The sequence below is a fragment of the Colletes gigas genome, unplaced genomic scaffold, assembly GCF_013123115.1.
Source record: "Colletes gigas isolate AHSC1104 unplaced genomic scaffold, ASM1312311v1 Colletes_gigas_Sc00007, whole genome shotgun sequence".
NCBI lineage: Eukaryota > Metazoa > Arthropoda > Insecta > Hymenoptera > Colletidae > Colletes > Colletes gigas.
Genome location: NW_025106636.1, coordinates 5245128 through 5263196, shown reverse-complemented (window position 1 = coordinate 5263196; position 18069 = coordinate 5245128). Strand labels below are relative to the sequence as shown.

Here is an 18069-nt window from a genome sequence, read left to right as displayed (position 1 = left end):
ACACAAGTCCTCCCCGCAGTCGGGTCAATTCTAGAACGTGTTACAAACGCAACTTTTTCTGCAACAAGGAAACACATGATAATTAATTCTTTTTAACATACCGTGATATTGCAATATGCACGATCAGAACGTTTCTATCGATATCCACTTTCTGGAGTTCATGACATTAACTATTTCATTAACTGTTATCGTTACATCCGCGTCGATTATTTGCACAGCAATGGCGTTGTTCCCGATACGCAAATGCCAATTGCGTTTTTATAAATGTCATTCAACAGTTTGTTCGCTGGTAATACAATAGAAAAGAAGTGTTCAATTAGCGCTAACAATGCAAAAATTACTACTACTTTCAGTTGTGTGTATGCGCATTTTTTTAATGTAAATAACACTTGATGTCTGCTATACGCCAATGTATTTCGAAATCACAAAGTGCTATCTTTCGATTAACGTATCATAGATCGTGAGAGATATCCAGAGCCGAAGAAACACGAGTCTCGTATCTGGAGATTGCATCACGGTAGACATGATCTCAACTTGAACTTGCAAAGTAGAAAATAACGCGGAGTTTGGCTCGCGCAATAAGTTTCTTCGTTGCAGCCTTTAATTTCCAGCTGTCTTCCTCGGCGGAACGTGAAATTGCAGAAAATGATGCTTCCGAGAGAGTAAGAAGACGCTCCGCCACGTAACATGAATCAGAGCAGAGCGCTGACCTTGTTGCTGTTCGTATTTCTCTACACGGTTGCTACGCGAAGGCCTTTCCTAACAGAAAAGCATTCAAGTCAATTTGAAACATTCAGCGCCATGGTGGTCATCGACGACCGCCATGACTCTAATACTAATAAATTTTTAAATTATGCAAATTATAAACTAGATACAACTCTGAGAAGAGTAACAATCATCACTCCATTTAACATCGAATTTAAATCGTTTCACGTTTTCATAGAGCAGGTCACATTTTTTACAATTTCGAAACAGCATGTCGCATAGTGTTTTGAAACATATCCATTTTTTTGACATATTCACACTGGTGCATATTTGAACAGATGTATTGTGAATACGAGAACTGATTACATATCGACGACTGAATTTTTTAACCACGATTTTGCGTATGAAGGATAACATTTATATTTAAATTTGACGCTCTGGCGAAACTGTGTTGCAAAACTATTTCATATTCGAATTTATGGCACCATGGAATTTTGAATTTGTCTAGACCTGGGAAAAATTTTAATGAGGGATTCTAGAGGCAAAAATAAGACGAAAATCGAGAATACAAATTTGTCAATGGAGACTTCGTTAAAAAGTTATAAACAATTAAAATCAAAAATTTCAAATCGTTCTGGAAAAATTATTTTCAGGTGCGGGGGTCAATTACAATCATTTTTGGTCATTACACACACCCCCGAAATTCTATGCACTTTCCAGAAAAAAATTCGACGGAAAAAAAAAATTTCTAATCATTTTGGAAAAATTATTTTCGGTTGCGGGGGTCAATTACAATCATTTTTGGTGAATAGACATACCCTCGAAATCTTGCGTATTTTCGAGAAAAAAATTCAGTACAGGCGGAGCTTTAAACGTTAATAACTTTTTAATGAAGCCTCAATTGTCAAATTGGTATTCTTGATTTTCATCTTATTTTGGCCCCTAGAATCTTCTACTAAAATTTTTCCCAGGGATGACCGAACACCCTGTATAAGTCGATGTTGAAGAAGCGTCCAGTGCACGTGCACTCACGTATGATATCATTTACGCCTACGTCGATGTGATATCGCTGTGATATTTAATTTGCTATTCGAAGTTATTAGATTAGATAGCTGAAGATTAGCAATGAAACACAAACAAAACCAAGAACGATTCCAGAAATATTATTATACACGCTCATGAGCTGTATGCCCGACTGGAGAAAATTAGATAATTGTATTAAAAAAGAAAACAAAAGTGAAAGGTGTAATTTTATAAAACCATTCGCAATTCTGATCTCCAGTTTTCTCTTTTAAGGCCAGGTATCTTTTGACACCATTGCTTCCGAATGCAAATAACCGTAAGAAATAATTGTTAAAAAAAAAAAGATATGCGTACACATGCGTTCCTTTTTTTCCTCCTTCGCTCTAGGCATCGCTATTTACATCGTTACGACGATCCCGTACCGTCCAAAAATAGTCAACAAGTTTACAAACACGCACACGAACAGTTTCGCGCGGTGTACAAGATCTACGACTCTCTACAAGGTACAGTGAGCCACAAAATTATCGACACGAATATACATTTGAAAAAGAAAGCGTCGAACACTCCCTGTATACTTGTGCCAATAATTTTGTGACTCACTGTATAAATCATTCAACGTCCATGCTACTACAACCAGGAAGATCTATTTAGATAACGAATTTTTAGCTCTGAGAAGACGAAGTGTCCGCGAGATAAAAACGATTCACGGAACGCTTAGGTCAGTGTACTCAAGGATCGGCGACTGTCCGTAGACTCTTACTAGAGACCAGCGTTTCCCAATGTTTTTTAGTCTCAAAGCTCCTTTCATTTAACAGTATAATGTACGAAACACTTGATTCTCTTGTGGTTGGTTTTTTTTTTTAAATGTATAACACATACATGAGTAATTGGACATTTGCATTCAGAACAAAAACTAGATTTTCCTTTTAAGGGGGTATTCCCAGTCGGAACCGTCGTTTTTAAAGTGACATTTCCATATTAATGAGTACTTGTATGCCCGCCATTGTAACTGCTCGTATAGAAAACTCCGCCAATGCTTGTGCCCAATACTGTATAGTAACAATAACAGTCTTCGTTTCTTGAAACAGCCGGTAGAAAACGTGCAAGCCGTGCGCAACGTCGGTGCCTAAAATAAGAGTTAACTGTAGATGCCCAGCCACGACTCACGGACGGACGAAAGTCTCGAGGATCAGGCGGCATAACTGGCACTGACATTTCGCCCTTAACCGAGCGAAATCGAAGGAGGGGACAGAGGGGATGGGCGAAGGAAGGGACGAGGAATAGGAAAGGACAAAGAGGCTCGAGGCAGCGCGTACGAAAGTCGCGTTTAGAAGATGTCCAATAACTCGTTTAATCCGCGTGTACGTGTAATCTTATCTCCGCAGCGAGGAGAGGAAGGTTACGGATACAGTTAAGTAGCGGCACTTTGATCCAGAAATGCACCATGTGGTCAAGTTTCGAGCGAGCTGGTCATTCGGATGCTAATAGAAGTTTGTCCAAAACAGTAATAGAAAATCTGCCACCGCGGAACTTAATACAAAACATTTTTACGCTTGTTCAGCCCTAGTAGGCCACGCACATTATGGAGGTACAGTTGGTCCCAAAAGTATACGGCCATCTTACCTGCTAAGCAAGTTTTATCTAAAATTGAAGCAAAATTTTTTTAATTTATCAAATTGTAATATTTCATAGCTTTTACTTCATTCATGTTGAAGATGCCTCCTAAGTGTAGTCGACTAATTATATATTATAGAGCAGGTAATACCGATGAGCTGCTTGTTATTCGAATACTTTTTGAAATATATATATATATGGTTATTTTTGACTCACCACTTACAGTTTGAATTTTGTACTCTGCCCTCCGCTCAACGTGCCAACGATTTCACGATCTTTCGTCGTGATCTCATTGTGAGTGATGGAAATGCGAATGATTGGATCTGATTACATTCCTCGTAACTATTCCTTGCGGCGAAAACCATGGGGGACGGGCAGAGGGTCCGAGACTCGTGGAATTTTTCAAATACTTCGCCGCTTGAATATAATTTGAACTCTGCTGTAACTTAAAAATGTCATAACTCTTGAACAATTAGGTTTACGGTGTAACAGTTTTTTTTGTATCTTTGAAAGAAGCTTATTGTTGCCTTAGAATTCAAATAAAGGTTCTTTCAATACTATGCTAGCGTGGATATTGCGACAGAAAAATTCGCGCGTGGTCGTCTAGGAACTCCAGTTTCAGGATCGCGACGTGTGACGTGCGATCGACGAGCACGGATCCAAGTCCAGCGATAGACAACCAGCCACGGCTGCCTGTTGCCGCGGAGAGGGTCCAAAAGAGAACGTAGCGTCAAACCAGCAAGAGACGTAACGAGCAGTCGCCAGCTGGTGGCCGGTCTACGTGGATCGCGGAGTCGTCGTGAGCGTGTGCCAGTGTGTATTTTTTGTTTCGTCGCGCGTACGTCGTGCACGCATAGGCGATCCGCGCGCGATAAGCGGTATTCCACGGGAGAGAAGCGATCAACATGACGACTAGTTCCCGTTGACTCGCTTTCGAACGAAGTGATTCTCGTACGTTACGCCGCGCGAGCACGATACACATGCGTACACGGTATATACGTTCGTACCGCATAGTATTATAGATACATATATGTGCATATAAATATATACACTCCGATGAGAGTGTGGCCACGGGCAGGATGTCGTCGGTGTTTTCGAAGCTAATCGACAAGACGTCCGCTAAATACGGCATCAGGCAGGAACTGCTCACGCGTGGCGTCGTTGGCGCGGTGACGACGCTGTATCTGCTAAAGATCGGTTACCCGTTGGTCGCTTCGAGCATCGCGCCGTACCTGCAAAAAACGAGGAAACGAGATGACAGCCCGTCGATGGTTCCCAACCGGTGCAAGACCGACGTTCGCGGTAAATCCCCGGTCAAGGCGGGGAAGAACGTCGGTCTGGACCGGAACTTCGTTAAACAGCTGATCGCGCTGTTGAAGATCATGGTCCCTGGATGGAGAACGCGCGAAGCCGGATTACTCACTTGCGCCACTCTCACGCTCCTCACGAGGACTTTTCTCTCGGTTTACGTCGCCACTCTGGAGGGCCAGATAGTGAAAAGGATCGTGCTAAGAGATGTACGCGGCTTCCTGAGGATGCTAGCGAGATGGTTCGCCATCGCTTTTCCCGCTACTTTCGTCAACTCGGCGATCAGATACCTGGAGGGCCGACTGGCTCTTAGCTTTAGGTATATTTGCATCGATTTATTCATTTGATCGATGGTTGAGCTCGTGAAGTGTAAATGAAGGAAGAGAATTTAACAGGTTCGCTGTCGTGGTGGTCACCGGTAACCGGTGCATAAATAATGTCATTCGGAATGATGCAGAATAACAAGTACGGGTGTCCAAGAGCGTGGGCGGAATTTTACCTAGAATGGGACGAAAATGATAGAGCAAAGTTTAATTACCGATTATTTATTTTAAAAATTGAATATAGAATTTAGTTATTTGTAAATAGCTAGGAGGGGGAAAGTGCCCCATTCACCTAATCCTTGCATAATTTGAAAAAATACGATACTAGACAATCTAGACTATAGCAATCAATGTGTTCAACACTCTTAATCGTGCCCCGTATTTACGTTTTAATTTCCAAGATCATTTTCCGAAAACGATAAATGATCTAAGAACAGACAGTTGTAATTAACATTTTTTAATTTCTCAATTAAAATCAAATAAATTTTTGTTTATAATCTTATCATTTAAACTTGAATTCTAATCTTATAATAAATAAATTTCAAAATCGTATTCGATAAATAAATCATTTTATAACTTTAAAAATTATGAAAAAATGTTTCATCAAATTATTGACTTGTTTGGAACTTGTTTCTAGAGAAGGGAAATAGTTTTCTTGTACAAAGATGGTCTGTTAACCGGTCCAAATGTCTCTGTACATTGTTCAGATACAGCAGAATTTGAAACTCTGCACGAATGGATTGTTTTGTACCTAATTTTGCTGCACATTTGTCTTCTGCATTTGATCCAAGATTGAAATCATTGTCTGTTTCGACAGGAATACTATGTAGTCGCAATGAAATGCATTTATTGCATTTAGTCACACGATATGAATTGTGAGTTACTACAAACATTAACTGTATTAAGCAGGAAAAGAGCTAAATGATAAATGCTGTAATTAATTGTATCTTTTACAAAGTATTCTCATTTCATTTTAATTGGATTTTTGCTAGTTATGTTTTTCATGCTATTACTTCCCTTTTTCTTTGATGCTTTCTATTTGTATCAATTTTTCTATACTTTGTTTTCATGTCTGGTTTAAATATATTCTAAAGTTTAAAGCAGATGAAAAACTGTCTTTACTTTCAATATTCTTTGGTGTCCACTTTGATAGGTTACTATGCTCGAATCATTAGGTACTTCTTAACAATTTACACATTACAACTGTAGAGCACAAATTGAACAAAATGAGGAAACACAAAGGAGAATGGATTCAGACATTAGAATATCAAAGTTTGCATTAATTGCAAACACAGCTGAAAAATGAAAATTTGTGGTTATAAAACAGAAGTTGACTGTTTCATTTCTCCTGAGAAATCGACTAACAAACATTTAAATAACAAATATTAAAATGATCTAGCTAAGCTGAAGGACTCTGTTATTCTCACCTTAAATTGTTTTACTTAAAATAAAAAATAAATCGTAAAAAAGATAATATGTAAAAAAGAACCTAAGTGTAACTAATATGCTAAAAAGGATAGCTTTAAAAACTTCGAATAACATAAATTAGATGCTTCGTATTCATAATATACTGTTGTCTAAAACACCTAAACTAGTCATCGGTACATTTACCTTCCGAGTAATTTGATTCTTTCTCGATAAAAAGATCCGTTTTCGAATGTTTTTGTTGCCTGATGGGGAACTAATATTTTGTGATAATGTTATTTAAAAATGACAATGGCGCATAATAAGGAAGATATTAGAATCCAAGGACTGTAACCGTTGCCTAAGCCAAGTGAAAAACCGGGTTACCCACGTGAGGTTAGTGTAACCCGCAGTGACCACGAACCGACATTCACAAATAGAAAGAGCGGGTGTTCCCCTCAGAACGGGTTTTGAAGAGAGATGAGCAAAATATATTTTAAAAAGTATCACGAATAACTCGATATTTAATTTATAAATAACTCTAAACGATCAAATCGTAATTATACGAAAGTCTAATATACCATACGTTTTTTAAAAAATTTATAGATTTCATTCCTTATGAACAATCTATAGTTAATATAATTTCATATTAAACACGGAGCTAATTTTCGTTTTTAATATGTTTAAATAAAATCCAAGGACCGATGCCCGCCTAAATGGACAATTTAATGTCTGGAAGATAAGAAAAGTATTAAAAAAAATAATAGAAAAGTTGACTACCTTCGAACACTGCATACACGCGTGATCTTGATCCATTGTTTTTAACTTCCGAGGCTGTCGTGCGGTTCAAATTGACGAGCAAGTGTTTTCTCTTCTGTTTTCAAAGGGGACGCCTGGTGGAGCATGCCTACAAAATGTATCTGAGTCAGCAAACTTATTATAGAGTAGCGGCGTTAGACAATAGACTCGGTGGTGCCGAGCAAAGACTGACAGACGATTTGTCTGAACTGGCAAGTTCTGTGGCGCACCTGTACTCGAGTCTGACCAAACCGTTGCTGGATTGCGCGTTGGTGGGCCTCGCGCTTATTTCGTTCTCGTCCAAAATGGGGGCAAGGAGGATACAAGGCAAGATGATTCTCAATAATCGAGACGCGCCTGTATATTGAAATTTGAATTTCATTTTTATTTTTGCAGGACCATTATTGGCGTCCACGGTGATCGCTCTAACCGGGCAAATCTTGCGTCTCGCCTCTCCAAAGTTTGGTCAACTGGTGGCTGAAGAAGCATCGCGACGCGGACGGCTGAGAGAAGCCCATGCTCGTATCAGTGCGCACGCGGAAGAGATTGCATTTTATGGCGGACACTGTACGGAGCATCGGTATCTAAGTACCGCGTACAAGTCGCTCGTCTCACATTTGAGACGGGTTCTAGGAGTGAAATTGTGGTACGTGATGCTGGAGCAATTGCTTATGAAGTACGTGTGGTCCGGCACTGGACTCCTCGTTATTGCTATGCCGTTACTTTACACTACGGTCACTTCAGGGAGTGCGGGCGACAATGACGACGGCGACGGTTTGTACACGTTGACGACAAACGCATAGCGCTTGGAAAAAGACAGCTATTCTTTTCTTGTTGATCTTGATGCTCCATGCTTCGTACGAGTCTTCTTTAGGTAGTTGTACGAAGTAGTAAAATAGTTGTAAATATCATGTAAAGACCAATTCTTAACACTTTGACGGCCGCTGTCACGTATACGTGACTTTGCGGGCTAGCAGATGTTCGCCACTGTCACGTGTGCGTAATCTCCTGTATCAGTCACCATTTCATCATACATACAACTTATTGTTGAGGTTACATTTATAATTCCTTATAATAATATTCCATCTTCATGTATCTCACTTTGGTCTACAATATTAGTGGTGACGAACAACGGTCTTTGCGTGATACATGCGGCTATTAAAGTGTTAAGAGCTATGATACTTATAAACGGTAGTACATGTCCAAGATGGCGGATAGTCTGAAAAGAAAAGTTATAATAGCGTCAGTAAATGTATCATATAAAGACCAATCTTTAAGAGCTATGATACTTACAAACGGTAGTATATGTCCAAGATGGCGGATAGTCTGAAAAGAATAGTTATAATAATATCAGTAAATGTATCATATAAAGACCAATCTTTAAGAGCTCTGATACTTACAAACGGTAGTATATGTGCAAGATGGCGGATAGTCTGACAAGAAAAGTTATAAGTTACAAGTAGTTACAAGTAGTCTAGAAGAAATCGACAAGAAAGGAATAGTTACTTTTCTTTAAGACTGCGAGCGAATTAAATACCATTAAAGCTGTTTGTTTGCAAAATAGGCGGCGTTAGCGAGAGGACTAGATATTTGACGACTTCTAAGAACCTCTTAAGCTCTGGAGCGGATGCCGTGGAGAGACTAATGTCGTCTTACAAAGTAAGAAATCAGTTAAAATCGCGACGCAATTGCGACTAGTATTAAAGTATCTAATAACTTAATTGTTTGCAGGAACTAGTAGCACTGGCAGGATACGCGGCGCGAGTCAGCGAGATGTTAGATGTATTCAAAGACGCTGCGCTCTGTAAATATAGAAGAAACGTCGTTAGTAGTCCGCTGAGAATAGCGAACGGTACTGGAAATAACGCTTTAGACAAAATAATTGAAATGAAGGACGGTGCACCGGTGATAAAAGGTAAGCTGTCCCTAGGACCTGTAACATAAACGTAGCTCATGAAATACTGATATACAAACACCTATTTCTCCAGGAATCGTCGAGGAAAGTACGGATGGCAGTATAAGCGTGATCAATGTGCCAATAGTTACACCAAACTGTGAAGTCATTGTGCCTAGGTTAACGATTCACGTAAGAGACTTAAAGCCAAATCCAAGTAACCTTTGGATTACCGTAACTCCAAGAAACGACTTCTAATAATACAAAGGGGTGTATATATTTTGATGTATTTTTCTAGATAAAACCTGGTGATCATATATTAATCACCGGGCCAAACGGATGTGGAAAAAGTTCACTGTTCCGCATTATCTCTGGCCTGTGGCCAGTGTACGGCGGCACTTTGATAAGACCAGCCGAGAGTTACTCCGGGAGGCCAGCGTTGTTCTATATACCGCAAAAACCGTACATGACCGTCGGTTGTTTGCGAGACCAGATCATATATCCTGCAGAGTCGCAGACGGAGGACTGCTCGGACGTGGAGCTCCTGAAACTGTTGGAAGAGGTCGATTTGCGAGGATTGGCGGAGAGGGAACCGGAGGGACTAGATGCATTCGGTGATTGGGACTCTACTTTGTCTGGTGGTGAGAAACAGAGACTCGCGATGACTCGATTGCTCTATCACAAGCCGCAATACGCTCTGTTGGACGAGTGCACCAGCGCAGTGAGCCTCGAGGCTGAGGGGGTCATATACGAAACTGCCAAGAGGAAAGGCATAACGTTACTGACCATCACACACCGTGTGGCTTCGCTCGCGAAATACCACAAACTGCTGTTACGCTTTGACGGGGAAGGCAGTTGGGCTTTCGGCCCCTTGGACGCAGAAAGTTCAACCCTGTTGGTGAACCATGATCTCGATCAAACCGAGGAACACGAAGTGAAACGAAGCCTAATGTTGCACGTACGTTCAGAAACTCTTACCTCCCGTTGTCAACAAAAACAATCTTTGCTCCAGCCTTATGGCTACAAATGGAACGTGGCTTTGCTTGATCTGTTCTATTTACAATGAGCTAGTCCTACTCTATTTAAACGTTATTTAATCTAAAAGTTGTCAGCCTATGTGCACTATATAAATAAAATACATTTACAAAAGTATACACATGCAAGAGGCAAACATCAATCAGAAATGTTGTTTCTAACGCGTTTCTCTATTCTTGCAGGAATTTCGTGACATCCATCCGGAAGACTCGAAAGTTGGAATCAGCTGAAAAGGACTCAGCGAGATGTTTGAAACCGTTCTAGCAAATTCATGTAGAAATCTGCGAAATTGTAAATATATCTTCGAGAATGTATTTTGTACAGAAGTTAACTGCGATTTCTGATTAAATAATCTATTTTTATATGAGGAAAAGTTGCTATTTAATTACGTGAAATATGAATAAAAATTGTTTGAATTACCTGTACCTTGATATTTATTTGATTCCTACATTTGCATACAATTAATTACTCCTGGATTATTAACAACGAAAATATGTCGATAGGAATGTGACAATTACTTCCCATTCTCTGCGCGAATTTTAATATACAACCTTGTATATATGAATAAATTAGTTTTGAAAGTGGTCTTGGCTTTCTTTTTTAGATACAACACATTTGTCAAAGATTAGCTTGTTAAGATAACGTGTATTCGAGCAATAAATCATTTTTTTCTGGAACCGTGATTATTTGCATCTAATGAATATAAAAAAATAATTGCTGAGACATTATCTGAGAAAATAATACTATTATTTATTACTGTAAAAATGGCATATTTGCAAAGGTGTATGCAAAATAACGTGCGTACGTTTCCACTCATTTATCTTTGTAAAAATCAAATATAATAAGAGAAAACAGAAGCACGCTCTAGAAATATTCATTTAATTCATGAGAAACAGCTTTCTCCTCATAATGGACCTAGAAAACCAATAATCAAGAAACTTTGTCACGCTACTAACTATATATATATTATAAAATTGCAAAAGGAATAAAACATAATTCCAATAATTGCTATCGATTGCTATCCAAAAAATCTAAGACCTTCTCTTATCAGTTTATGAAAAATAACTTGATATTATCGGTACGTAATTAATCATTGATCTTTCCACATTCGTAATTTAGTAGAAACAGTGTGAAACGAATGATCGAAGACGGGCATGATAAAAAAAATAACGAGAAGTGGAATAAAACACGAGGGAAGAGAGGCGATTGGCGGGGAACCCCGGGAAAGGTAGAAAACGATACGAAGAAAGGGTGCGAGGTTGGGAGAGACGGGAGGCTCGATTAAAAGTCGGATCGTGGATTAAACTTCCTTTGGCAGCGGTGCAGCTGCGGTCTGCCGGTGTCCACCGTGGCGCACACATTAATTTGCGCCGGACAAAAATTTAATTACGTGTGTTTCTTTGTTTTGAAGGGCCAGCAAAGGCGGCGGGGGCGACGCCAGGGGAGGGAAGACCCACAATTTCCGATGAGCTTACCTCTGGGAAACCCTCCAAACGCCAAACGTCGATACGCCCGGGAGCAGCCATCTTGGGGGGTTGTATACCTCTCTGCAACGTTCGAGCTAATGCTTTAAAGCAATTCCAGAATGCTGGCGCAATTAGACGCTCCTCTCTCTCTCTCTCCCCGCGGTGCACCATGGTTCAAGTCCTCCTCTCTCTCACAGATCCTGTTTAACAATTTAAATAATGTAATTTAAAAATTGTAACGGTAACGGTAACAATGGTAGCAAGTACACACGCCTAGAATATCCATAGGCAATTAAAGCTAGCTCTGGAATAGGCATGACTGGGAATGGAACTTTTAATTTAAATTTTAAAGCATTTTTAAAGTGGAGACAGATGACTTAATCAAGAAATTAAAAGAGATTGTTTCATGGAGGTCCAACATATTATTAGGCTTAGTGGTTGTACCTTTCATTGGGGAAATATTAATTAGTCTTTATAATAGTCTGCACTATTGTAAGCATTCTATTTTATTTATTTTTCAGTTGTACTTTTTGCTATGTGGTTATTGTATTGTTAGCTTCTAAGAAGTTGTAAGAATATTACTTTTAGGTTAAAAGTTTGTACTTAATAGGTACTGAGCTATAAAGATTGGAATGTTCACCATGTAAGAGAAAATATATTTTCATTGTGGTTTATGATCATTGTTTATGCGATATGAAGTCATGAATATGCTTACTATTTCATAAGAATTTCATTGTATTTTAAGTTATCATTAGTCAATTTTTACTATAGAATAAGTACTTCTGCCTATATATTTTGATTTGCTCTACATGCAGACAGGTAAAATTTCATGTGGACAGAACTGAATGTTAATTACACTTTGATGGATTAAACAACAAACAATAAAAACAAAGGCACGGTAATGGCTATTCCACAAAGCTGTTCAAAAGTCTAATAGACCAAGACACAATGATCTCTACCTTCCAGAAAAGTTAACGTCATTACCGGGATTGTACGTCCAAGAGGCATCGACTGCCTTGTTATTTCTAACCTAACCGCCGTCGCGGATGCCAATTTAACCGAACGTCTTCGGCACGTATCGAGTTTCGTTATTTTGAGAAAGGGTTGAAGCGGCGAGCCGACCAAGTTGCATCTGTTCGAATAGCCGGCTAAGAAAATAAGACAGGAATCGTCGGGATGATTAGCGGAGCCCGTTTGTAACAGTTTCTCGGGGATTAAAACCTCGTTCGCTTTCCACCCTGTCACCCCCTGCCTCTTCTCTTCCTTCCACCCCTCCTCTCGTCCTCGTCGAAATACCCGATTGAATTACACACGGCGCGTGCCAGCCAGCCGCCACCGTCACCGCATACGCCAAAGATCTGCGGAATAAAGAACGTAATAACTGGTCGTACGATCGCTATCTTGTCATCCGATGGGATTCCCCGAGCGACAAAGAGGCTCTCGTGTTTGCAAATCTCCAACGATCGCGGGTATCCTGCTGGAACGATCGTGTTCCTTCTCGACCGTTTTAACGCGGTCGCTAGTAACCTCAAAAGTATGGGGTGCGACATCTAGGTCCGGGGAGGCGAGACAGAAACATAGGAAATAATTAAGAACCGCGCCTATCAAATAAATTAAAACTTAAATAGGAAATATCACGGTATTAAATGCTTTAGGCGCTTCGAAAGCTATATTCTGTTTGGAATCACGGAAACTAGATTCGTTGATTGTTTCGTGCAACTGGAAAACCACAGAATCTGGTAGGAGGGGGTTCTCTGTCAGAATTACACGGGAGTCTGGAACATCGACCTTGTTCCCGCCGCAAGAGGTGGTACGCCGCAAACGTAATTAAGTACCCGTGACGTATTTGGTAACATCTCCATCGTTCAAAGCGGGGTTTATCGTACCGTCGGAGATTATCCGATACGCAATCACTTTAACGCAGGGAGATGGGACCGGTAGGAGGAACTCTCGATCGCGAACAATACGGCCACTGTCATCCTATCATGTTGGCTAATCACTCAACTCGGGAGTCGCGATGATGAACACGTTCTCTGTACGAAATCGAGGGGGTATTCCCGGTCCAAAGCCACGAAAATATACAATTTTCACTATTTTTACTATGTATACTCGAGACATCGATAAATATATGCTGGGGCCCCCAATGCAAAACAGTCTACGGTTCTCTTTTTAAAAAATAATTGTACAGGCGACTAGGTAGTCAAAGTGTTAAAAATGTTCAGCGTTCTTTGCGTCCTGCGATCACGAATATTTGCCCAAAGTATTTAGGGAAGAGGTATTTGCCGGTTAGGTGATCACCTAACGCGCACACGTGATCGTAGCGGATGCACGACGCATGTTTGCCTCGTCCGAATCGCCGATGTAACGATGTAATCGCCTCTTTGATTTCAGGTGCGAGCAAACACAGGTGTGCCTGCGAGTAATTGTGGCTTCCAGGGGGTGAACTATACTGGTTCGTCCTAGACCTTATCTGTGGCTATGAATGGAAGATTCCGCGTCCCCAAATTGGGTGCAAACAGAAACGAATGCAGAGATCGCATCTACGTTAATTTATACAATAAATTCTCTAGCTTTCAATAGTTAAGACAATCTTTGTAAAATTTCACTAACCTTCCTAATAGTTAGCGTACAATTTTCATTTTTAAATTCTGGAAGCTCCGTATATGTCCTATCATCTAAACTAAGCTACAGAGTCTTAGTAAATACTGTTAAATACGTAGAAATTAGTGTTCTCAGTTAAGCAATTAAGGGGTGTGCTTAGGGCATTGGTTGGAATCAATCCAGTCCTGACTTCCGCGGAACAAACTGCAGGAGCCCGACGCTAAAGGTGTACTTCCGCAAGTAGTGTGGAAACGAGTGGAACGTTCAGTCGAACCTTTCCTTTTTTTTTTAACGCACACAGTTCTTGGATAAAGCAATCGCCTCTCACGAGTCGTGGCGCATCCGACTATCGAATGTCCACATAATCGGGACCGTCAGGCCGGACACCTGACTACGTAGTTCCGACGTGGGCACAGGAAGAGGAAGTCGACCGCACGACGGCGTACCGGCGTCGACCGTGTGTCACCCATTGCCGCGCTGTCCGACGCCAAACGCCCGGAATACCAGGGATCCTGTTCTCTTCGTGTCCCTTGCCCCTGCAGACCTAGAAAAAATTCCAAATTTTTCTCTTATTTTGTACATACGAGGATCATGCAATAAATAAAGAATTGTATGATTTAAGATCAATGAATTACACTACTTATGTGCTTCTTGGTACAACAGCTTGCTACAATTATAAATAATATGAGTTTGTCAAGAGCGAATATGGCAAAAGTGTAAAAGAGTGAGACAGGGTGTAAAGATGAGAAGCAGGAGGGGGGAAGGGTCGCATAGAGGAGATCAGAGCCCGCAGCACGCCGAGTGTACACCCTGGGTATTGACTTACGCTTCCAGCCGATTGGGCCCACGGTATTTACGCAGGACCCCGTAGAAAACCGGACCCCGCCCTCTCTCTTTCGGCCGTAACGTGCAATTCCACGGAACTGCAACGTTTCCAGCGACCTGGAGGAGTTCCTTGCACCGCGACATTCTTGCGGGACCAAACGTGGGAGGGTGAACGACGGTTGATGGCGGTTTTGGGTCGTGGGAGACGAGAATGGGCAGTTAGGTTGTTTTTTTTTATGGGAAACTTGGGCATGAGTTGCTTGAGGTAGGCAACCGCTCATAAGAAGAGCCTAAAACCTTCGTGCTACCAATTTAACTGTAATCTTGTGTACCTTATAATCGATGCATAAATAGAAATTGAATTTCCCAATTCAGGGAATATTTGATCGAAAAGTCTGATCAAATCAACGCGTAGCGGGCGCTAACACGATTTTAAATGCGCTATACAGAGCACACGTAACAATTTAATAGCGAACCGCAAAGGCTTCGTGCTTACACTTGATCTTAACGAAGGCACGAAGTAAATTATATGGTATAATTACTCTTTGCAAACTGTGAGCATACATTTGTAGGTCAACTATCTCGCGAAACGTATATCCAAGACGAACGTAAGTTTCGATCTTTTCGTTACATCGAGGAGGAAAACTCGCCGCAGAAACGGCGAAGAACCTCAAGTTAAACGATTAAATTCTGTCTTTTTTAAAAAAAACTTATCCACTTGGGAAGTGTTTACCTTGAAGAATCTGTACCAGGGAACTCAAGAAAGGTACACACCTTTTTATGGAGAAACATGTACCTGGGAAACCCTGCAATAGTTTCTTCATCGTCTACGGTAAGGAACATTGCACAGGGCAGAAAGTCTCAAGCCAAATGACGAAACTTTGGATTTGTTCAGGCTTTAATTAACAAAGTCATGAAATCCGTAGCTATAAATCTTGACGTTTCGTGTTTCTACCCTATCTTCCGATCCCACCTCTTCGTTTACGGCTTGGTATCCTTGCGTTGGTACCGTACATCTTCTTGCAGAGTGTTCTCCGCGATCCAAGTAGATTTCACAAGTTGGGTACAGTCGTAGAGGGTGGCGGTTCACGGCAGCAAGTGGAATAGGTGCCGTCTGGGTCTCCCGTGGCCGGGCTCACCGTTCACTGGTCAATAATCCACGAAAGGGAAGGCATTACAAGCCAGTGATCTCGAGGGTATCGGGGCCACTCGTCTGCGAGGCAGGACCACCGTGATCGACGTGGTAATGGTATCTGAAGAAAATAATATCCTACTTCCCCGTCCCGCTCTCGTACGAGGATATCGGTGTAGCAGAGACGTGGCTCGATGGAGGCCCCCGATCACCGATCAGCGATCGCCGAATGAACGATTAGTATCCCGTGTCGTCGGCATCGACGACGGCTCGACCCGTGTATTCGAAGCGTCTTGCGTCTTGCGTCTTGCGCGCTCGTGGACATGGATATCGCCTCGAACCTCGCGCCTTCCTTCCCCAACGACCACCATTTTTTACAGCCACGGCGTCACTTGCGCCAAGCTTTTCCTAAAATTAACTCTTCACACGTTGATACGAGTGTCATCCTTATGGCGAGATGACCCATGAATTTCAAAATGGGTTAATCAGGACATACCTCGAATACAATTCGTGTAAACGTAGCTAAGCGATAATATGAAAATTATCCTTTCTAGATTACAATACTATAGATTACAATACTGTCTAGATACAATAAATCTAAATTCTTCAAAGTGAACAGGCACTTCTTATTAATGAAATATAATGTATACTTGGAAGTCCTGATTTTTAGGGGTTGGATTCTTTTTTTATAGGATCATATCCTTGTCATTTGACAATGAAAGGTCCTCTGCAACAAAAAGTTAACAAGATTGCACATCTACAAATTAACCGAAAGATTGATTGTGTAAAAATAATCCTGATATTCCTAAAAATATATTTGCGACAAGGGGTGGAAGAATAGTTAAGGTTGTTAAGACTAAAGTGTAACTGCAAATATCTCAAATATCTAGAGATATCTCGTTAAAAAAGTATTGACTTTCCGTTCGAACGAACGTTTTGCAAATCTTGTGAGCAAACACCTTGCTGCAGAAGCATGGACAGAAGGTTGCTACGTTGGGGTAGGGGTACGCACGTGGAAGACGAGGATGGCACGCACGTGGAACGAAGGGAGCCGAGGGAGAGGAAAAAAGAGAACGAAGAAGAGGCCGGCCCATGGTGGAGTGGGGCTCGGATGGCACGTAGTCAGTGAGTAAGGGGTGAGAGTGGGTGATAGTAGGTGGTAGATCTCTAGTTAGCCAAGACACATTGACAGGGCATCTTGCCAGCATGGCACCCAGCACGCGGTAGTGGCCCTCGGGACTTCTCGTTTGCTCGAGGATCCTTCGTCTCGTCTTCGGCTCGGTGTTCAATCTGAAAAGGAAAACGTCGTCAGTATCGGTCCACCGAATTCTAGTGTACTCTATGTTCCTATGTTACTGTGATTCCCCTTCGATAGTGTAGTGCCTAGGAAGATACAGTGTCGAAGGATTCCTTGTGCGGTTGTTATGTCTTCACAGCGTTTCTAGATAAAACTTCACGATGTAAAATGAAGGGACGAGATGGGACCGAAAGGAGTCTGCACTCTGTCCAAATAGAGAAGAGAACTACAGATATGTCCGAGAAGAAGATAAAGAATCTGTACAAGAACAGGAAGAAGCTCGTATGGGATCATTAGAAGTGTCTGTGATGGTGTTTTAAAACTCGTAGTGTAGATTGAATGTAAAAAATATCGAAGTAACCAAGCAACCAAGTAGATTTTGACGGTGCCAAAGGGTGAAGACGTTCGATGCGTTTCGGACAGATCGTATCAGCAGATATCGAACCGATCGTTACAGTTTAGAATTCTACGTTAATTAATTAACCACAGTGCGAGGTAGCGTTTGCCTTTTGAGATTTCCGAGGGATCGAAACAGAGTGCCATTTTTTTAGGGGACGTAAGAAGGAGCGGCCAAGGAATTTCGTGATGTTCGTTTCAGCCCGTCGAGCACGAAGACGCGAATCACGTGGGAAGATGCACATGGT

The 18069-nt window shown here is 41.2% G+C and overlaps 1 protein-coding gene across 1 annotated transcript; it reads left to right on the top strand.

Moving 5' to 3' along the window:
* Positions 1 to 4076: 4076 nt before the first annotated feature.
* Positions 4077 to 10490, top strand: LOC122396073 (ATP-binding cassette sub-family D member). The gene is made up of 8 exons (XM_043394188.1): positions 4077 to 4969; positions 7264 to 7502; positions 7572 to 7949; positions 8740 to 8834; positions 8907 to 9090; positions 9164 to 9261; positions 9368 to 10027; positions 10287 to 10490. The coding sequence occupies exons 1-8, from the start codon at positions 4422 to 4424 to the stop codon at positions 10332 to 10334; spliced, it is 2250 nt and encodes a 749-aa protein (XP_043250123.1). The 5' UTR covers positions 4077 to 4421; the 3' UTR covers positions 10335 to 10490.
* The last annotated feature ends 7579 nt before the right edge of the window (positions 10491 to 18069 follow it).

Bases quoted from the DNA above. Each gene is read 5' to 3' on its own strand.
- LOC122396073 (XM_043394188.1), top strand. From the start codon at position 4,422: ATGTCGTCGGTGTTTTCGAAGCTAATCGACAAGACGTCCGCTAAATAC. The intron at 4,970-7,263 runs GTATATTTGCAT...CTGTTTTCAAAG, and splicing joins CGACTGGCTCTTAGCTTTAG to GGGACGCCTGGTGGAGCATG. The intron at 10,028-10,286 runs GTACGTTCAGAA...CTATTCTTGCAG, and splicing joins AACGAAGCCTAATGTTGCAC to GAATTTCGTGACATCCATCC.